Here is a 22,122-nt window from a genome sequence, read left to right as displayed (position 1 = left end):
ACGTCGTACAATATTTTTCACTAGTGAAAAAGATCACATGACCAGTGGGTTTGCTTCTCATCAAAGGGAGCCGATTTTTATTCAGTGAGTTTGCCCCGAGTAAATCTCAGCACTTATATAATAATTAAGAAATACAAAGTTTGAGAGGGATGACACCCTTCAAAGGTCCTTGCCTCTGCTCATTATACTTTCACATTAGAATATAGGAGCGTTTGGTATATGCGTATGGTTGAGCGTCCATTAAAATGGATCATTTTCGGTCGAGTTTGCCTTCATCTACGTGCAACTACTGCTGCGTTTTTTATCACTGAGCGAGAATGTATCCCATGGCTTTAATGTTTTTGTCACCATTATCTGGGGACCAGTTAGCTACGTTTCCACACGTGTTTGAGTTATCAGCCCCATTCGCTCCACCATACCCTATTCTTGAATCACAACTGTAACAGCCATCCGATCCCTCGTTAGAAACGATTCCAATTCTCGTCTTAGCGCTACCAGAATTAGTGCTCGCAGAATTGAAGCCTTCCTTATTACAGTTTAGCTGCAATGAGCCCTGTGACCCAAGGAGGGTCTTCCATGTGTCTCGGCCCTGTGAAGTAGCACGGTATTGCCCATCAGCGATCAGTGAGTGCAAAGAGGCAGCTGGCTGGTTAATTACTATAAATCTGAGCTGTTGGTCAACCTTCATACCCAGACAGATCTTGGAGAAGGGTGTACTCCAATAGGTTGGTAACTTGGTCTCACTGTCATCAAAGCCTGTCAGGCCTCCTGGAAGGTTGTAACTGTTTAAATCAGTCCAGTAAACGGAGTCAAAATGGAAGGTATTCTGAAAAGTAATTAAAAAATATGACTTTGCTCCTGTTCACCTTATAATTATTGATAACTCTCAAACCTCGAGGTTTGATGCGATCGTAACAGTTCAACGTCTTCCAGTTTTATACACCCAGGGATATAACTCAACTCATGCAAAATTTTAGACTTACTAAACCATTTAGGAGATCTTGTTGATTACAATTTAATTAATGTCTGCAAGCTTCATTTCCATTTTGATGATCTAATCAAATTCATAGCACTGTATTTCAAATGCCCCAAAATGGAATGAATTGTAGGCACATTTTTCACAGAAATTTTATTTAACAAGCGAAGTTTCATTAAAGAGTAAGTAAGATGGTAAGTTTTGAGCTCGGTTAAGAAATATAGATAGATGTTTTTCGTCTTGTCACGAGCGTGGGACAAAGGAAAAATTCTGAGTCTTCGTGAGGAATCGAGCCTCAGACCTTCGGATTCCGTGCTCTGATGCTCTACCACTGAGTTCTACCACTGAGCCACAGAGACTCTTTGGTGAGTAAGGCCCATTAAGAAGCTCGTAATAGGCCATGCTCATCATAGAGTCTCTGTGGCTCAGTGGTAAAGCATCGGAACGCAGAATCGAAAGTTTAATCATTTTGTTAAAAATGTGGCTGTATTTTTTCCAATACTCAAAAGGGCATTTACTACCACTGTCGCCTACTCTGTTCCAAAAATCCAAAACGGAATTAATTAAAATTACAGAACAGTTACAAGCTATTTTAATCATTATAGCAGGTGGCCTCACTGTTAGTGCGCTCGACTCCGGATCGAGTGGTCCGGGGTCGAGCCCCGGCCGGGACATTGTGTTGTGTTCTTAGGCAAGACACTTTACTCTCACAGTGCCTCTCTTCACCCAGGTCTATAAATGGATACCGGAAATTTAATGCTGGGGGTAACCCTGCGATGGACTGGCATCACATCCAGGGTGGAGTAGAAATAGTCCTAGTCGCTTCATACTACAGAAATCGGAGTTAACCACCTGCCTAATGGGCCACTAGGCTCGTAAACAGACTTTACCTTTACCTATAGCAGAAACATTAACATTACGTTGTAAAATATTTTTCGTCTTCTCCTCTCTATAAACTTGTGTGTCTCTTCCCCTTCCTCGATTAGACTCTTCTATTTGCGGGTAGAAGCTAACATGAAATTATAATTTGAGAATTAATGAATAAAGTTTTTATTGTTGTTGTTGTTGTTTGGTTTTTCACAGTCAGTTGTCGACGGCTTAAATTTTCTAGTTTGCCTTGCATTAATTAACGTTTGCGAACTTTATTTCTTGAAGTTATTGCCCTGATGCACGGAATTTAGAACTCCTTTTACAAGCGGCTTGTGGTAATTGTAAGCGGCAAGCAAAAAAATTCACACTCAATATGTGCTTGAAAAGTTCGCTGTATGGCGGCATGTTGAGCTAACACTTCAGGTCTAACCTGGTTGCCATTAGTTTTCATGATCGGTGTCCACGGCCCTGCTCCACACCCAAAGTCTCCCATTTGACATAAAATGGAAATGGGTTCTGTGTTAAAGCGAAGAGTAACCACCAGACTGCCATTTAACCTGTTGAAGAGGGCACATACTGATATATTTAAATACTACGCGGTATAACGTATGAGGATACTATTAGTATTAATAATCAATTACGGAGCATTTAACAATTCTGAAGACATACAAATGTTATTATTTGGAAAGTTTCAGATTTGTTTTCAACTTTCCTTTGAACTTACTTGTTGGCTTCATGCAATTCTTTACAAGAAACAGCATCTGGAAAGAAAAAAAATGGAATGTAGAGCCTGATGGTGTTTTAATCCTTTTTTTCCCTCCTTTTTTCTACCTTTTACTTCCTACTTTGAATTTAAATTTGTAATTCAGTAGGTTCTTGAAAGCTAAAAAAAAAAATTTATAATTTTTTTATAACATTATTCTTATTTATTATATTCCGTTAATAGCGATCTATCTAAAATGCATCTCACTTGTGGCGACTATGCATCAAATGCATCCCAGAGCTCACAATTAGAAAAATTTCTACCTTTTTCACAATATGCTCCGATGAAGCCTTCTACGCAGAGGCAATTAAAGGTGTTCTCTTCGTAATTTGCTGAGCATGTTCCTCCGTTTTGGCATGGAGAGGAAGAGCAAGGTGTCTGTCGAAGATAGTAGCAAAACAGTGTTATCATAAGATATTTATCGTTGAATATGGATACGTTAAAGCTACAAAAGCATATACAAAGCCAAGTTTTTGTTTGGAGTACACTAGATCTTGTAATGGACATGAAGCACGCATTGATTTCATCAAAACACCTTGCAAAAGACATTCATTCTAAAGAGGGTTAAAATTTTCTCTGAAAATTGTCCTTATTGATCCATTTTCAGTTGCATCTCATTCTTTTTTGTTCCTCCAACACATTCTTGAACAGACTGACTGGCGTATCAGGTCTTGGACAAATGTGATGCAAATATTAAATTTTAAGACTTGACAAGAAACATATCAAGGTTACATAGTTTTACAGTTATTCTACTTTGACTTGATCTCTGCCAACCCCCCTCCCTTCCCTTTACCCAAGCTTCTGCTTTCTTAACTATCACCATAAAGTTTGACATTATTTCTAGTTGCGGTTTTTCTTATCTCGCGCCGACCCTTTGTTGAAGATATATGTGCCACCCGCAAATTTTTCAATCAGTTTATTTAAAAGGAAAAAACTGAATTGAAATCGTTGTTTTAAAATCATAAAAATTTATTTGATTTTTATTTTAACTTATCTTTGATCACGCTTGGACATTCCTGCGTGACAAGAAGAGCCCTAACTGGGCATCTGGTCGTTTCGTAATCACCGTTTTGGTACTCAGTCATCTCGTACCCAAATTCAGCTCATTCAAACAGGATTGAATAAGTTCGTCCCGAAACCGCTAGTCGAGTCGTAACGGACCGATACACATTAATTCAAACTATTTCGTGCGGGCTCGCGCATGAAATATTTGCTGATTGGTGGAAACGACAATAAGTAGAGTAAAGCGAGTAAGATACGAAATATCTTGACAAGTAGTTTCTTAGAGATCGATTTCGGGAGAACAATTAGCGTTAAAAAAGCACGACGTTCTCTCCGAGGTCATTTTCAAGTGAGTAAAAGTTTTCTAAATTAGTATAAAAATGTAGAAAAAGTTGTGTAAAAGTGTGGCGAAAGCTAAAATATGATAAAATATGTAAGAGAGTGCTAAAAATATTTCTGAAGTAAAACAAAATATTTGCTCGCAAATAGAATTTTTATGCCTTCTCTCTTTGACCCTGGTTTATTTCCCAATCAAGGAGGACTGGGTTTGGGTAAGGGATCAATGGCCATTACGCTTGATCCCCTCTGGGGGTTTTTACAAGTCACATTAACTCCCTAGCCATGTGCACATCATTCGCCTCGATTACTCGGAGTGAGAAGCTGTTTTTTGACTTGCTGCGTGGTAAGTTTTTCGAAGTTTTAATATTTACCGCTATTTCGTCTTTTTTTATCCGGTACGAATTGGCTTCTTGCTTTAGAGCCTCTCGTTTACTATTCCATGCCAGTTTCGGTCGCTGTGCGGATCGTTGTTGCAGTTCATTGCCGTGTTGTTTTCACACTTCCCTCCCCCCCCCCCACCCCAATTGCTCTTGTTTTCCATTATTCCCATGGCTTCTTCTGCCCCTTCAGTTCTGTTATTAGGTCATTCTTTTATTCGAAGGCTTCGGATTGACCCTCGTTCGCATTTCGATTCACGGTCTGATGACACTTTTGGTCTCTCTGATGACGCCATTGTTCATTTACACGGCGTTGGCGGCCTTACGGTAGCAAGATTGCGCAGCGACCTCGGAATTGTTTCCTCTTTGTCCCCCCAAGTTGTTATTTTGGAATTAGGCACGAATGATCTTGCTCGCCTTCCCCCTGAGGTTGCCGGCTCGGAAATTGAAGAGTTAGTAGGAATACTCCTTGACCCTTTTTCGGTTCGGGTCACCGGTGTGTGCGAGGTGTTATTTCGTTTTAGAGCGCCTTTTTTCAACGACGCTGCATCGATACTTAATCAATATCTTCGTGGCGTTTTAGAGCTCATTCCTAATTTCTTTTTTGGTGTCATAGGGGTTTTAACAACCCTTCGGTTTACCCTTATTCGTCCAACGGGGTTTATGTGAGCTCTTTTGGTCAATATTGTTTGTACTGCAGCTACCGAGGCGCCATTTTAAAGGTGCTTCGCATGCTGTCTTCTTGACAGGCTTCCTAGATTAACCTTTGTTTTATTCGTCTATTCATTTATTTGTTTGTGTCCTGTTTCGTTCATTTTGTTACTCAGGGCAGTTGTGGGACGAGCTATGCATGTCCTTGCCCATCTTTATTTATTATTTATTTAGGGCAGTGTGGGGCTTGCTGCTCTGGCAACTTTTGTTAGCCAAACTAGTCCTTGCCCGTCGTTATTTAGTATTTCTTTGGGGCAGTGTGGGACTTGCTACTGCGGCAACTTCTGTTAGCCATGCTTGTCCTTGCTCGTTTGGATTTTTTATTTATTTGGGGCAGTGTGGGGCTTGCTATTGCTTGTCCTTGCCCTTTGTTGTTTAATTTACTTGTCTCATTTTACCCTATGTGGTTTAATTTTACCATTGCGTGTTTATGTTAGCTGTCTACCTTTTTTGTTGTTGTTCAAGGCCCAAGTAGCCCCGTTCCTTGAGAGCTTTTTTCTGCCTTTTTCTTCTTATTTTGTTTATCAGATGCCTCTCCGACGATCTACTAGGTCGAAACGACCTTCTCGCCAAGCGTTAGAGTCTCTGGTTGCTCCACCTCCTCCTCGGAGGCGTACTGCAGCTCCCAGTTTACCATCCGGTGGTAATGACAGTGACCTACCCTCTCAGCCAGCAATTCTTCATTCTGTGCCATCTTCTCAGGCCTCTGATCCCACTATTTCTGCAACCATACCCGCCTTTCCCCCGGCCCTACTTGACCAGTTGGTTCAGCATATAGCAGCTGAGGTCACCCGACAGCTCCAGCCAGCATCTTTTCCGCCTGCTATTCAAGAGTCCCAAGTGCCATCTCCTACACCAGGGGTTTTTCCGAGCGTTCCAGGGAGAACAGCTGTTAAACAGTTGACCACAGAGGTCCCCGTGGTTGGTTCCTCTCCTGCTGGCAATCCCTCAGCTGGGGACCAGGTTGCTCAAGTGGTCCAGTCACTCCACTCTTCATTGACAGTTGAGAGTCAATCAACAAGGGCAGTCCATCCTCAGGACATATTCACATCCGTCAGTCTGCCAAGCGATGCCAGGGTGCCTTTAAAACTAAAATAAAAAATCTGGAATAATGAATTTATTGGCTTTGGTCTGGTCTTGGCCAACCAATTCACAGAAGGAAAATATCAGCTCACCATTAATCCTGGTGATGGCTCTTTACCCTCGTTGGCTCTTGAGCCAGTTACTAGGCCTAAGGAAATTGTGCCAGTAGATAGATGGGTCCAAGCTCACCATGTGTTTGTGGGAGTTTTTACAAGCCGCTTTCCAAGTGAAAGTCCTGGCCTTATGAAGTATGACTCTACCATCCAGGACCTTGCTGCCAGGGGTCACAACTGGCGTTTTTTACGAAGAAAATTTCCGCTTTTTAAGGCAGACGCCTGGTACTTCCCTTCCATGGGGTACCATTCACTGGGAGCTTTGGCTCCACTCGCATAGCCCGGTGAGTGTCAAGAGGGCGCAAACCCCTGCAGGCACTGGAAAGCTCATGGCCAATCTTAGAGTACCGAGGGGTTCTTGTTTTACTTTCCATAGGGGTGGTGACTGTATGGGCTGTTCTACTAGGCATGATTGCTTTAAATGTGTGAGGGCTCCCACCGTGCTTTAAACTGTAATTTTCGTGCCAAAGCTGGCGGGATTCAATCAAAAAACAGATGTACCACCATACCTTCCCCCCATTCAACCAACCCCCTGTCCAGCTTTGCAGTTTCCAACCCCCGTCAACATTAGATGTATGCTTCCTTTCCTTTGTGGGTATGACCCTTCAATTGTGCAGTTGTTTGAATCTGGTTTTACATCAGGTTTTCCTCTGTATTTCGGTGGCCCTCGTTGTTCTCAGGAGGCCCCCAACCTTCTTTCGGCTCTACAGTATCCAAAGGCTGTGAGTGCTAAGCTTTCTAAGGAACTCGATGCCCATAGGCTTCCTGCTCCTTTTTCATCCCCTCGTTTTCCGATCTTTCGTATATCACCCGTGGGTTTGGTTCCCAAGAAAGTTGAAGGTGAGTTTCGTTTAATTCATCATCTTTCTTATCCCAAAGGCTCCTCCGTTTACACAACTGTTTCGTATGCCACAGTGGGGAATGCCATTGACTTGGTTAAGTCTGTGGGTTCCAATTGTCTTTTAGCTAAAACCGACGTTAAGAGTGCTTTTCGGTTAGTCCCTATTCGCCCTGAAGATTACGACCTTTTAGGAATATAATAAGAAGGCCAGTACTATTATGATAGGTGCATGCCTATGGGTTGTTCGAGTTGCTGTTAGACTTTTGAGGTGTTTGCAACTGTTGGCCCGGAACAAGTTGCATCTTCCTTATCTTTTGCATTTGCTAGATGATTTCTTGATTATTTTTCCTTCGAATGAATCCTGCCAACATCAGTTGGATACGTTTTTAATGTTATGTAGTTTTTTTGGGTATCCCCATGGCACCAGAGAAAACTGTGGGCCCATCGACAACACTTGCTTTTGCGGGCATTGAGCTGGATACAGTTCTCATGGAGGCCCGTTTACCACAAGGGAAGCTGGACAAATGTCGGGATCTTCTATCAGCTTTTCTTGGTAGGCGTAAGGTAACTCTTAACGAGATTCAGTCATTGACCGGTTTGCTCAATTTCTGTACAGGTTTTGTCCCAGATCGAGCTTTCTTACGCAGGTTAATTGATTTGACTATTGGGGTACGGAAACCTCATTTTCTGATTCGGCTTTCTAAAGAGGTTAAGGAAGATCTCTTGGTTTGGAATTTGTTTTTCTCAGTTTTTAACGGGCGCTCCTTTTTTCTGGCTGATCAGTGGACCAATTCTCACCAGCTAGAACTGTACACAGATGCCTCTGGTGCCCTGGGTTATGGTACGGTTTTTGGTAAACATTGATGTTATGGTCAATAGCCACCTAGCTGGTATAATTTCAACATTGCGGTTTTAGAGCTTTACCCAAATATTTTGAGTCTGCATCTATGGGGCCATGACATGCAAAATCAAAAGATCCTCCTCTTTAATTATAGTGAGGCCTTTGTTCATGTTGTCAATAAGCAGACATCCCGGGATAAGAGCTTGATGTTCTTCGTGCGAAGGCTGATGCTTGTGTGTTTGGAAAAGAATATTTCTTTTAAAGCAAAGCATATTCCGGGTGTGCAAAATGTTCTTGCTGATGCTCTTTCTCGGTTAAAATTGCAGACCTTCAAACAACTAGCGCCAACCTGCATGAATGTTCATCCCACAGAGATTCTCTATCACCTCCTACCTCGCAGTTGGCATCAGTGACCTCCTATCTGCTGCATTCATGCCTGCATCTCTCTTCCATTCTCACTTATCGACGTGCATGGGCACTTTTCTATAAATTTTACAAGTCGGTTTTTCATGTACTTTTCACTTCCCTCCCCATATCTCCTTCAATAATGGCTCAGTTCATAGCTTATATGTTTAACTTTCATTATGCCCCATCTACTGTGTGAACATACATTTCTGCCTTGGTTTATTCTCATAAGCTGTTAGGTTCACCCGACCCTTCAAAAGTTTTTTATGTTTCCCAAATCCTTAAGGGCTATAACAAGGTGGGTTTTCGCTTGGATAGCCGTCTCCCTCTTACCCTTCCAATTTTGGACCGGTTAGTAGCAACAGCCCCAGTTTTAGAGGGTTCAACTTACCAAATTAGTCAGTTTCAGGCTATGTGCTCTTTGGCCTTCTATGCATCTCTGCGGATAGGGGAAATGACCACCCAAGTTAATAGTAATGCTAACCCTCCCTTTCAGTTATACCAGATCACAAAGCTGAATTCCTCTTCTGGGGAATTACAGGCTTTTAAACTCACCTTAGGGGATTTTAAGCATAGCTACAACTCACCTCCCTTTTCCCGGGTGCTTTCTTGGTAGTCCAATTCCACCTGTCTAGTTGTATTGCTCTCCAGATATTTGACCCTGCGAGGCTCACGACCAGGGTCACTTTTTGTTTCTGAAGGTTTGTTGCTTGTTTCAAGATCAGTCTTCTCCGGTCAACTTCTTAGGGCCGGTCACTTGTGTGGCTTAGATCCTTCCCGTTATAAGGGTCATAGTTTCCGAATTGGTGCGGCTTCCTTTTGGAGCGGATCAGGGGTTGTCTGATGCCCAGATCAGATTTTTAGGGCGCTGGAAGTCCAATGCCTTTCTGCGCTATATAAGGATCCCCAATTTAAGTAACTAAACCAGTGATTGGGCTCATCTTTCTTGCTAGCATGGTTGGCTGCATCCCTTTGTTGTTACTCTTAGTTTTCCTTTTTCCAAGGACTTGCCTAGCATACAACCTCTTAGATCATCTTTTGTTTTATTCCTTAGGGTCATTTTCTTTACATTCGTTTAGTACTCATAACTAGTTGTCTGAAGAACGACTCAGCTTGCATGGGCGGCTTTGTCAAGAGTTAGTTTTATTTATTCTTGTCCTCAAAAGTTCAACTCCTGATTCAGTTTGCATGGGCGGCTGGTATACCATCTTAAGAGTAGAGGATTTGATTAGCGTTAATAGTTCGTTGTCTAGCGAAGCATTAGTTTTTTCCTCGTTCCTGCTTTTGCCTGGGGTGGGGCAGCCATGCACCTTCGGTGTCATTGCTTTTGGCGTTTTTCTTGGCCCGCACCTTTACTGGGCAAACACCTTCATGGAATTAATTCTTGTTCTGTTTGTTTCAATAAAAGCGGCTATGGACCTATTGTCCATAGCCATATTGCCCCAACTTAAGTTTGTTATCTTTTTGTGCCCAGTAAACAGAGCTCAGGCAAGAGCAACATTTGTAGAGTTGTTTAGGGCAGAGAGAGAAAGGCATGAAACAATGGGATAGTAATAAAAAGAACTACTCTAAACAAGATGATACGCTTAGTGCAATGCCTAATTTGGAAGCAGCCTCAGAATTTCTGATGACATTAAACAAGAGTCATCCCTCTATCGATTTTACAAAGGAGCAATGGAGCTTGAAGAAAATGACAGGCTTCCCTCTCTCGGAAGAGTTATCATTAGGAATGACTCCCGCCTAGACACTATGGTTTGCACAAAACCAACACTACCACAGCCACGTTGACGCCAGATACAAACGATCAATGCTAAACACCCTAATAAACCTTGCCTTTCAACTCTCTTCTACGTGGAAGTTTTTCCACGAGAGATGTGAACTCCTCAAAGAGATCTTCTCCCGACCGCGCTGTCCAGAAGATCTTGTGCAGTTTACCATCCGCCATTTCATTGAATCGAAAGTGTCCGAGGATTCACGTACCCAAGTGTCCGATGAAAGAAAAGCCCCAACCTAAATCGTGTTGCCCTTCAAAGATCAGAAGTCTGCGAACGTAGTACGTAGACGACTTGCTGACCTCAGTCAGAAAATCGATGCAAATATTAGCCAGGTTTACACAAGTAGAAGATAAAGGATGAAATTAAGGTCAGGGAAGACAAGCCGCTCTTGTGAGTCAACAATGCGTAGTGTATTCATTTCAGTGTGGCCTGTGTAATGCAAGCTATCTCAGCTACACGTACCGACACCTTCACCAACGAATTGAGGAACACAAAGGATCGGCAATCGGAAACTACCTCAGAGAGCAGCATGATATGGAGCCAGATGACATCGAGATAGAGATAGATAGATAAATAGTTTCTTACATAAAAAATAAAATAATTTGCAGCCATAGGCTGAATTGCGTACTTTTCACAAATATATATATGAGACTATATAAAACTACAAAATTTACCAAAAAATCTAAGACCTAAGATAATGAACAACTATTCACCAAAGTGGAGGTGAATAGTTGTTTTAGTATATACTAAAACAGTGAGATAATGTACACCACCGTCGTTAATTTGAGTGATTTCTTCGCTATTCACGGATGCAATCCGGGACGCCATTTTTTCCCAAATTGCTCGAAGGTAAATAGCAAAGGATATTCGGAGTTTGACTAGCCAATCAGAGCGCGCCTTCAACGCTATCCACTGTTTTAGTATATACTAATTACAATTATACAGCAATGGAATAAAACGCAGTCGATGCTAAGACCCTAGATTAGCCCTCGTCCACATAGCCGGAATGAATGAAGACTTGAAACGATCAGTGCGGATGCGCGTCATGTCAAAAACGCGCTGGCGTCTTGTGTTGTGCGCTGAATGATGTCTATCTGGCAGCAAAATGTATGATTTATGAAATGGATTTGAGATGTACAAAAACAGATTCGTACATAACTTCTTGCGTCTGTCGTAGAGCGAAGCTAAACCATGTCTATCTAAGGAGTCATAATATGACAGTTCTAGTGATATAATAGATAATGCGCGCCTTTGAGCCCTTTCGATATCATCACTAAGATACGCGGGTAACGCATGATGGAATATTTGCGCCCTGTTTTCCTGAACAGGACGTATTGTTGTACAATAGAAATGAATTATATCTTCCGCTGGAACGCGGGCTCTCCTTAGCAGGACTAAAAAAGTATAATCGTTTGTTTGCTTTTTTGATGGAATGATTAACGTGCTTATTCCCCTTAGGGTTACGCGAAATAGTCACGCCCAGAATCTGAGCCATCTCTACAGTCTCTAAAGGCTGATGGTTTCTAAAGAAACTGTTTGGGGCTGCGTCAGCGGAAGTAACGAAATAATCTGAATATATCAACAAAGTTGAAATGGTAAATTGGCCACCGTTACGATTATAAAAGCTGACGTTTCGAGGGTTAGCCCTTCGTCGGAGCTCCGACGAAGGGCTAACGCTCGAAACGTCAGCTTTTATAATCGTAACGGTGGCCAATTTACCATTTCAACTTAGTTGATATATTCAAATTATTAACTTAGAAATGGTTGGTGAAAGGGAGATGGGTCGTAAATGCTTATTGATGACTTCAACAGGTTTCTGTTCTGGAATGGGTACCACGTCTGCTAGCTTCCAAGATGGAGGGAGTTGTTGCTCAGCAAAGCTACAATTAAGGATCAAAGTAATAGGCTGAGGGATAATGTCAGCGTATTCCTTTAGCACCCAACTAGGTATTCCGTCGGGACCCGCAGCCTTGCGGGGGTTCAAATTTCTGATTGCGGTCAAAACATCGACCTCAGAAATGGTTAGATGGTTAGCACCGCTAAGCTGGCTTCGAAGGGTGGGGTAGTAGCGTGTCGGAGTCGTTTTAATGGTAGGAAAAAAAGGCCAGCCATACAAGAATAGAAAAGAATACAGAAAGAAAACAAGTAAACAACAAAAAAGTATAAGATCAAAGTTCCCAGTTTTAAGACTATTTTTTGGGGCGCAGACGAGCTGTTGAAAATCATAATAAAATGATCTATGCGATTCGTTCTTTAAGTGGTAGTGCAGTGCCAACAGTTAAAAAAACCGGATTGAGGTATCTCACCTTACTGCTCTGATATGTGAAACCTTCTCGAGTTACAAGATCTTTAGGATGCTGGACGTGATTAGAATCACTCAGTTGACAAATAAGGTGGTCTTTTATCGGAGGACCTATGTTGTACGAAACACAGTTGTCGTCCAGGGTGCATCGCCCTCTACAAGAACTATGCATTCCCAATGTTAAAGTAAGGTTCTCAATCACATGACCAACAAGGGCTTTGTTATGAAGTGGCGAGGCAAACTTTAGTCTTCGGCATTGATCTGGGGAAATAAAGGAAAGAGTATTCTTTACCTTCCGTCAGGCTAAACATCCTCTGTTTTATTTGTTTTTAAGTGATTCTCGCCAGTTCTAAAAGTGACACTATTGTGGATGGGGCAGGAAGCGGGATCTCTCCACAGTCACTCGTTTGTTGTTTATTACCACTTATCATCCGGTACTTAGCAAAGGTTTTTACGTCCACCGAGGACTTAAAATAAAATTTATGAGTGAAAAAATGTTATTTTTTTTTCCTCAGGCTGAAAAGAAAACATCTTCATGCCGGTGAAATTCGGTACGTATTGAAGTCGGTTATGTGATAGGTCATGAGTGAATTTGTGAGTGTCACACGAGCTGCAACAGTCGAAATTCTCCAACGAGTCAGGTTAAAAAATCGTTGCAATCTTGATAGAAACCCGGTCTTTCTAAGCTCATCGAGGAAAGTAAATAAAGAAATGATCTATTCTTGCATCTGAAGAACACGATTGCGAAACATAACTAAATGAGATCATCGTTTGTGGCACTGTCTGACGATTACGGAAACAGGGGTAATCACGCGGGAGGAGGACTGTTGCGAATTGTGTCGTAATTTTCCCTTCCTTTTTTATTTTTAATTGTAATAGTAAAACGAAATTTTACTGAATTTCAGGAGAGCAGACACTCGAAATAGCAAAAGCTTCCGGATCTCTAGGCTTTGCCTTTTCACTCTGTGCAGTTGCCAGAGGGGAAAAAAAATTTGTAAAAATGTAAACCATCCTTTCAACTATGATGATTTTTTCACGAAGAAAGCTAATGTATGAATGCTATTCTGATTGATTCGTTAAATAAATTCTGAAATGGGTATGCAACTAGGTATCTACCGGCATAATCCACAAGATATAATGAGAGGAACAAGGAAAAACTCACTATTCGTTCTCAACAAAGACCAAAATAACCTAGTTGTAAACACATTTCCGTCAGATCAGAAGCGTATCTTGACCGACGAAAGAAATTCTTTCAAATATAGTTGTTATTATTGATTTTCTGTTCTCATAGATTCAGCATGGCTAAAATTATGTAAACTTAAACGCCGATAGCCTAAGATGCGTTCTGTGATGAACCTCGTAAATAGCGAGAAAAGAAAAAACACAGCAAGAAAAAACTTGAAAATATAAGAGCGAATGCAGTGCATTTAAGTTCGTTTCTTACCTTGAAGCGTAAAAGTCGTTCTCCAAAAGAGAACGGCTACAAGGAACGTGTACTGCAGGAGTAGGGAAAATAATTTCATTCTCGGAGACTTTTTGAAAACTTCCTTTCCAGATGGCCTTTGCGAATTAAAATAACCCTGATGAAACAGTTTTATAAAGGCCCCCCGGTGTAAGACTTATTATAAATAGACTGCCAAGTACCAAACACCTGCTTAGAAGAATGAGAGACAAAACAATATATGCAAACGGTTTATAAAGAAAACTCATGTTTGAGGTTTGGAAAATCCATGAGATGATTTGCAATTAGCTGTAAAAACATGCGGCCTTAAGTTGTCAGTTTAAGATTTTCACGCTTGATACAAAGCCGTGTTGTGAAAAATTTTCTGAACACACAGAAATAGTGTGTATTTTCATCAAAATACTCATTATGCAGATGTCGCTCAACCGACCAGGTCCAAGTGTCTACAATACTGACAACTCTGGGATTGCTAATTAGCCCCCAAGTGAGTATTGGCAAGCTGTAGAGAAGATAGCGTGCCCTGTCGCTGTCCAGATACCGGCTCGCTTGACAAAAAGAAAAAAAAATTAATTGATAAAAAAATTGTGGATGATGAGAATGATAATGGAACGACAAAAATGATTCATATATGAGAACGATCCTTCGCAGTAAAGCACTATTTGAGCAATAGTGAAAATCAGACCTGAAAAAAATTTCAGGCCTGTACGGGATTCGAACCACTGACCTCTGCGATACTAGTGCAGCGCTCTACCAATTGAGCTAACAAGCCAACTGAGAGCAGGCCATCAAATTAATTCTGGGATTGCTAATTAGCCCCAAGTGAGTATTGGCAAGCTGTAGAGAAGGATCCTTCGCAGAAGCTTTACTGCGAAGGATCGTTCTCATATACGTCTCATAACCGCAGTTCACACATATGTTTCATATGTTTGTTGTTGTTTGATTTATCATCTACGGGTTTATATCGAATTAATTTGATGGCCTGCTCTCAGTTGGCTTGTTAGCTCAATTGGTAGAGCGCTGCACTAGTATCGCAGAGGTCAGTGGTTCGAATCCCGTACAGGCCTGAAATTTTTTTCAGGTCTGATTTTCACTATTGCTCAAATAGTGCTTTACTGCGAAGGATCGTTCTCATATACGTCTCATACCCGCAGTTCACACATATGTTTCATATGTTTGTTGTTGTTTAAAAATGATTCAATATTAGTGTTTGAAAGCGTGTGCTCCTCATCGCTTTGTTTGTGACTTTCACGTTTTGATCTGGAAAGGTACCAAACACCAGCTTAGAAGAATGAGAGACAAAACAAAATAGGCAAACGGTTTATCAAGAAAACTCATGTTTGAGGTTTGGAAAATCCATAAGATGATTTGCAATTAGCTGCAAAAACATGCGGCCTTAAGTTGTCCGTTTAAGATTTTCACGCTTGATACAAAGCCGTGTTGTGAAAAATTTTCTGAACACAACGAAATGGTGTGTATTTTCATCAAAATACTCATTATGCAGATGTCGCTCAACTGACAGGGTCCAAGTGTCTAAAATACTGACAACTCTGGGATTGCTAACTAGCCCCCAAGTGAGTATTGGCAAGCTGTAGAGAAGATAGCGTGCCCTGTCGCTGTCCAGACACTGGCTCGCTTGACAAAAAGAAAAAAAATTAATTGATAAAAAAATTGTGGATGATGGAAATGATAATGGAAGACAAAAATGATTCAATATTAGTGTTTGAAAGCGTGCGCTCCCCATCGCTTTGTTTGTGACTTTCACGGTTTGGTCTGAAAAGCGCGTAGGATTGGTGGGCGCGTAGGATTTCACGAATTTTGAAGAATCGCAAACGAACGAGCGAGTCTTCGAACGAATGAGTTTGTGATTCTTCAGAACGAGTGTATAAAAATCGTACAAGCGAACTATGAAGTAATTTTTTTTTTTAGTACTGAAGTATTACAAATGATTGTAACTTTAAACTGAATTACAGTCAACTGACTATAAAAGACAAAGAGGTCGCGAACTCGATATTGCTTTTATTTAAACCCAATCAACGGTGTCGAGACACCTAGAATACTGCTTTCGAATATGCTTAAAAAGGCAAAAGGACTGTACTTTTAATATTAACAAATTTCAAGGAAAACAAATTACCCATTCAAATAAATTTGGGCTTACGTTTGATAATTGAAGGCTTTCAGAAAACGTTAGCTAACATAAGCTTGGAAACTAACAAAGCGTTTTCTATTCTGAATCGGAGTCGAGTACTTTTAGTCTTTTGTACCTCTTTGTGGATTTTATTTCAGTTTCTGGAGTGGCCAAGGGCGATAAATGATTAAGGCTGCTAGTAGAAATGTTGAATTGACCGCCTTGAATAACAGCACTGGTAAAGAGCGGCATTGCCTGCTGGCCATGTTGATAATCAGTGCGGCCAAACTAACTGCGTAAACTGATATCGAAGAGTATTCTGTTGAGTTTTCTTTCTTGTATGTTCGTTTTCTTGGTCCTCAATAGATTGTTCCACTGAGTTAATATTTGCAAACCTTGAAGCCATGATTGTGCACAAGCAGGAAACGTTGCAAACAAATGGCACGGTATCCGGCCAATCAGCGATCAGTGAGTACAAAGAGGCTGCTGGCTAGTTGATTACTATAAATCTGAGCTGTTGGTCAACCTTCATACCCAGACAGATCTTGGAGAAGGGTGTACTCCAATAGGTTGGTAATTTGGTCTCACTGTCATCAAAGCCTGTCAGGGCTCCTAGAAGGTTGTAACTGTTTAAATCAGTCCAGTAAACGGAGTCAAAATGGAAGGTATTCTGAAAAGTAATTGAAAAATATGACTTAACAAACCATTTTGGAGATCTTGATGCTTACAATTTAATAATGTCTGCGAGCTTCATTTGGTTTTTTTCCTATCTAATTAATCTCCGAGCACTGTATTTCAAATGCCCCGAAATGAAATTAATTGTAGGCATATTTCTTACAGAAATTGTATTTGACAAACGAAAGTTTAATTAGTAAAAGAGATGTTTTAAGCTCGGTAAAGAAATTTTGAAAGATTATTTTCGTCTAGTCACCAGCGTGGGACAAAGGAGAAATTCTGAGTCCTCATGAGGAATCGAGCCTCAGACCTTCGGATTCCGCGCTCCGATGCTCTACCACTGAGTTCTACCCCTAGGCCACAGAGACTCTGTGGTGAGTAAGGCCCATTAAGAAGCTCGTAATAGGCCATTCTCATCATAGAGTCTCTGTGGCTCAGCGGTAAAGCATCGGAGCGCAGAATCGAAAGTTTAATCATTTTGTTAAAAATGAGGCTGTATTTTTCCAATACTCTAAAGGGCATTTACTAGCACACCTACTCTGTCCCAAATATCCAAAACGGAAATAATTAATTAAAATAACATAACTGTTACAAACTATATTAAACATTATAGCAGAATCATTAACATTACGTCGTCGACCAGTTAAATTTTCTATTTATCTTACGTTAATTGACGTTTGCGAGCTTTATTTCTTGAAGTTATTGCCCTGATGCACGGAATTTAGAACTCCTTTACATGCGACTTCTGGTAATTGTAAGCGGCAGGCAAACAAATTCATTCTCAATATGAGCTTGAAAAGTTCGCTAGATGGCGGCATGTTGGGCTAACACTTCAGGTCTAACCTGGTTGCCATTAGTCTTCATGATCGGTGTCCACTGCCCTGCTCCGCGCCCAAAGTCTCCCATTTGACATAAAATAGAAACGGGTTCTGTGTTAAAGCGAAGAGCAACCACCTGACTGCCATTCAATCTGTTGAAGCGAGGCACATACTCATATATTTGAATACTACGCACTATAACGTATGAATTTCTATAATTATTTACGGAGCATTTAACAATTTTAAAGACACAGAAATGTATTCGAAAAGTTCCAGATTTGTTTTCAACTTTACTTTGAACTTACTTGTTGGCTTCATGCAATTCCTTACAAGAAACAGCATCTGGAAAGAAGAAAAAAAAATGGAATGTAGAGCTTGATCATGTTTTCATCCTTTTTCCCCTACTTTTTTCTACTTTTTATTTTCCACTTTGAATTCAAATATGTAATTTAGGACGTTCTTGAAAGCTATTTTACAGAGATATGCTTTTCTACTAACTTGTGTTAGTAGTGATCTATCTGAAATGCATCTCACTTGTGGCGACCATGCATCAAATGCACCCCATAGCTCACAATTAGAAAAATGGCTGCCTTTTTCACAATATGCTTTAATAAAGCCATCTACATAGAGGCAATCAAATGTGTCCTCTTTGTAATTCGCTGAGCAGATGGCTCCGTTTTGGCATGGAGAGGAAGAGCACGGTGTCTGTCGAAGATAGTAGCGAAATAGTTTTATTATAAGACATTTATCGTGGAAGATGGATAAGTTAGAGCCACAAAACCATATACAAAGCCAAGTTTTTGTTTTGGATTACACTTAATCTTGTAATAGGCACGAAGCACGAATCGATTTCAACAAAACGTCTCGCAAACGACATTCACTCCGAGGAGGGTTAACTTGTTCTCTGAAAATTGTTCTTATCGATCCATTTTCAGTTGCATTTAGTTTTTTCCCCTCAAACTCATTCTTGAACAAAGGGGGTAAGTTTCTAAAGAAACTGTGGTGCCGCGTCGGTGGTAGTAACAAGGTAATTTGGTTATATCAACTAAGTTGAAATTGTGAATTGGTCACCATAACGAGTTAAAAAGCTGACGTTTCGAGCGTTAGGCCTTGGTCAGAGTACATGCCGAATTCCTAATGACGAATTCGTTCTGACGTAGGGCTAACGCCGGAAACTTTTTAACTCTTTACGGTGGCCAATTTACAATTTCAACTTTGTTAATATAACCAAATTACATTCTTGAACAGACTGACCGGCGTGTCAGGTCTTGGACAAATGGAAGGCAGATATTAAATTTCAAGACCATTACTTGAGGAGAAACTTATCAAGGTTACATAGTTTTACAGTCATTATATTTTGACTTGATCTCTGCCTCCCCCCCCCCCTCCCTCCCTCCCTTTTACTCAAGCTTCTACTTGCTTGATTATCACTAGTAAGTTTGACATTTTTTCTAATTGCGGCTTTTCCTTTCTCACGCCGACCCTTTGTTGAAGATACATGTGCCACCCACAAAATTTTCAATCAGTATATTTGAAAGGAGAAAACTGAATCGAAATCGCTGGTTTTAGATCATAACAATTAATTTGATTATTTTATTTTTAATTCATCTTTGATCATGTTCCGACACTCGTGCGTAACAAGACGAGCCTTAACTTGGCATCCAGTCGTTTCATACTCACATTGGTTCGGTACTCCGTCATCTCGCACCCAAATTCAACTGATTCATACCGAACTGATTGAATCCGTTCGTAGCGAAACCGCTGGTCAATTCGCAACCGTCCGATATACATGAATTCGCAATATTTCACGCGGCCTCGCAAGTGAAATATTTGTTGATTGTTGGGAACGGCAAAAAGTAGAGGAAAGCTAGTAAGATACAAATGATCCTGATAAGTAATTTCTTAGAGATCGATTTGGATATAAAAATTAGCGATAAAAAAGCACGACGTTTCGACCTCTTTGAAGTCAATTTCAAGCGAGTAAAAGTTTTCTAAATTAGCTCAAAAACGTAGAAAAAGTTGACACCTTCTTACACATTTTAACACACTTTCGCGTTCGCCACATTCTTACCCATTTCAACTTTTTGTACTTTTTATGCTAATTTATAAAACTTTTACTCACGTGAAAATGACCTTGGAGAGATCGAAACGTCATGGTTTTTATCGCTAATTTTCATTTCGAAATAGATACAAAAAAAGAAAAGAAATATATATATATATATGTATATATGCTTGTGCAGCTAAATTTCAGCTTAGCATGAAGCGAGACTAGTATCTTTAGCAGCAGAGTCTGTTGTGACTTTCTTAATCAACATGCGGCTAGTGTCACTCTCTCTTTCTCCTTTGGTGGTCGCGTATTAGGTAATATTACAACGAAACGGAGAGACGACTTCACTGAATGGATACCAATTGGCCTAGCTGGGCACGAAACAACACGGCAGGTACGAAACAACTTGTAACCCTTAGCTGAAGTGAAAAAATTGAAACGGAGCAATGTGATTGAAAAGTCAGTGCAAAGCTTTAAAATTTCTTGAATTAAAAATAGTTAGGAAGAAAGCACTCACACTCTTAGAAAAATGATGTGAACTCATGTTTGTACTGTGCTCATTTGAATTCTTGTAGATATCAGAGAACAGAAGCTCGCACCAAAGTTTTCCCGTGGTATCTGTGTTTTCGGCCACGTTAACCGGCAGAATTGCATCGAGGATTCGAGAGGCATTTGGATGCACAATCACATAAAACGCGATCTGAGGATCTTCATGGCACGTGGGTGAAATATTCACTGATGTAGATGATAAGTACGACTATTGGATCGCTCTCTTTGAGTGCACAGTGAACGCACACGCACCTATAAAAAAAAAAAACGTGTGCGTGAAGAGGACGTACCCTATACTGACTTCAACTTGGAAAAAGGCGATAAGGAATAAGTGGAAACACGCCATACTGTTTGCGAAGAACCGAACGCCAGAGAACATGGAACTTAAAAGAAAGTACAAGAATATTGCCACACGCGAACGGAAGAAGGCTATCATGGAATACTGGTTCACCAAGTCAGAGGAGCTGAAATCCAAGCCAAGGGAGTTTTACAACGCCTTTAGGCCATTTATTAATAGCAAATCTAACGAGTCCACCATTAACAGTTTAAAAACAGAACAGGGCATCATTGTGAAAGATCAATGCGAGGTAGCTGAGCAATTAGTGAACCATTTCACCACAGCTGCTGTTAGCATTGTAGGAGACAATGCTATTTGCATCACAGAAGAGAACCATGACAACCATGGCAGCGTTAAAGCTCCAAGAGAAGGATACATAGGAACACACTTCGAGTTCAATCGTGTCAACAAGGATCAAGTGCAAAAGGCGCTTGAAAATATCAACCCCAATAAGTCCTATGGGTGGGACCCCGGAGCACCGCCTAAACTCCTTAAGAACGTGGCCTGTGAAATTGCCCCATCGTTAATAGCTCTCTACAACAGCTGTATCGAGCTGGGGCGATGGCCTTGTGCGTGGAAAATGGGAGAGTGGACGCCAGTGTTTAAAAAAGGTGACAGACAGCTGGCGAAGAACTATCGTCCCATCAAGTCCCTTGTTACCATAAATAAGACATTTGAGCACATGCTCAGTAAGCAAATCACCGGGTACTATGATCCAACTCTCTATCAGAGAATGAAAGCGTATAGTAGACATCATAGCTGTCAGATCACTCTACTTAGACTCATGGAAGACTGAAAATCAGCTGCTGACAGAAATTTCAAGTTCAAGTTCATTTATTTGTTTAAGCAGGTTGATTAATTGGCAGCTGTAATAGCTGATGTGAACCTGTTGTCCTAACCCACCCATCCCACCCCAGGGGAGGACATCCATCACACAGTAATCTCGTGTGTGGGAAATTAACGTCTCCTGGCCCAACCCTGCAGGAGACGGAACCCCCATTTATTCGTCCCAATCCGAGAAGACTCGAATATCTAACCATTTCTTGATGTTATAGAAAGGTAGCAAATTCTTCTGAATTATTTTAAGACCTTGAGTGTTGGTCAGGCCGGGGCTCGAACCCTCGACCTCCCACACTACAATCCAGCGCTCTATCCATTGAGCTAACCTGGAGGCGGTGGTGTATACACTGTCTACTGACTTGAGTAAAGCCTTTGACTCTCAGCCTTTTTTTAATCGTAAAGAAACTCGAGGCCTATAGCATTGGACAAAATTATCTCAACCTTCTTAGATCATACTTTGACAATAGGCTCAATAGAGTGAAAATAAAAGGAGTGACAAGTAACTGGAAAAGGATGGTGCTTGGCTGCCCGAAAGGCTCGTCCTTTGGCCCCCTTCTGTGGAATTTGTTCCAAAATGATATGTCATTCCATATAAATAATGCTAATTTGAGAATGTATCCCGACGATCATCAGATGTATGTCATGGGGAAGAAGCGCAAAGTATCAAGATACATGGAGAGAAAGCTCTGTTCTGGTACAAGAACAACTATCTCTCAACCAACCCAGAGAAGTTCCAGCTATTAACGATCAACCTGAGAAATGTTGACAAAGACAACGATAATCAAAATTTTTCTGTCGACGGTCATACTATTAAGAGAATGGGGGAAATGCGGCTTTTAGGAGTTCAAATCGATGAAAAATTGAGTTTTAC

At 40.9% G+C, this 22,122-nt stretch overlaps 4 protein-coding genes across 4 annotated transcripts in view; 2 read left to right on the top strand and 2 right to left on the bottom strand.

Moving 5' to 3' along the window:
- The window catches only part of LOC148728866 (uncharacterized), a 14,530-nt gene extending 552 nt beyond the window's left edge, over positions 1-13,978 (bottom strand). Inside the window, exons 1-6 of the mRNA XM_088725324.1 lie at positions 13,843-13,978; positions 12,403-12,659; positions 2,873-2,987; positions 2,571-2,607; positions 2,277-2,403; positions 1-826 (exon numbers count right to left, since the gene is read on the bottom strand). The exon at positions 1-826 is cut by the window's left edge and continues 552 nt beyond it. Coding sequence (XP_088581450.1) covers positions 305-826; positions 2,277-2,403; positions 2,571-2,607; positions 2,873-2,987; positions 12,403-12,659; positions 13,843-13,921 — 1,137 coding nt within the window. The 5' untranslated portion in view covers positions 13,922-13,978 and the 3' untranslated portion in view covers positions 1-304. The remainder of the gene's footprint in view (positions 827-2,276; positions 2,404-2,570; positions 2,608-2,872; positions 2,988-12,402; positions 12,660-13,842) is intronic.
- LOC148728867 (uncharacterized) lies at positions 5,936-8,511 on the top strand. The gene is given in 2 exon segments (XM_088725377.1): positions 5,936-6,040; positions 7,476-8,511. A coding segment is annotated over 1 exon segment (837 nt). The 5' UTR covers positions 5,936-6,040; positions 7,476-7,492; the 3' UTR covers positions 8,330-8,511.
- A 2,497-nt stretch (positions 13,979-16,475) lies between the features above and the next one.
- LOC111342727 (putative skeletal organic matrix protein 5) lies at positions 16,476-19,553 on the bottom strand. Its single transcript, XM_022949841.2, has 4 exons — positions 19,550-19,553; positions 17,784-17,820; positions 17,504-17,630; positions 16,476-16,655 (listed from the first exon to the last, which is right to left on the bottom strand). Exons 1-4 carry the CDS (start codon positions 19,551-19,553, stop codon positions 16,476-16,478), a joined length of 348 nt encoding a protein of 115 aa, XP_022805576.2.
- Positions 19,554-20,451: 898 nt separating this feature from the next.
- On the top strand, positions 20,452-21,207 carry LOC148728865 (uncharacterized). Its single transcript, XM_088725046.1, has one exon. It carries the CDS (start codon positions 20,452-20,454, stop codon positions 21,205-21,207), a length of 756 nt encoding a protein of 251 aa, XP_088581172.1.
- The last annotated feature ends 915 nt before the right edge of the window (positions 21,208-22,122 follow it).

Source organism: Stylophora pistillata, chromosome 6, assembly GCF_964205215.1.
Source record: "Stylophora pistillata chromosome 6, jaStyPist1.2, whole genome shotgun sequence".
In the NCBI taxonomy this organism is placed as follows: Eukaryota; Metazoa; Cnidaria; class Anthozoa; order Scleractinia; family Pocilloporidae; genus Stylophora; species Stylophora pistillata.
This window is presented reverse-complemented; position numbering and strand designations above follow the sequence as displayed.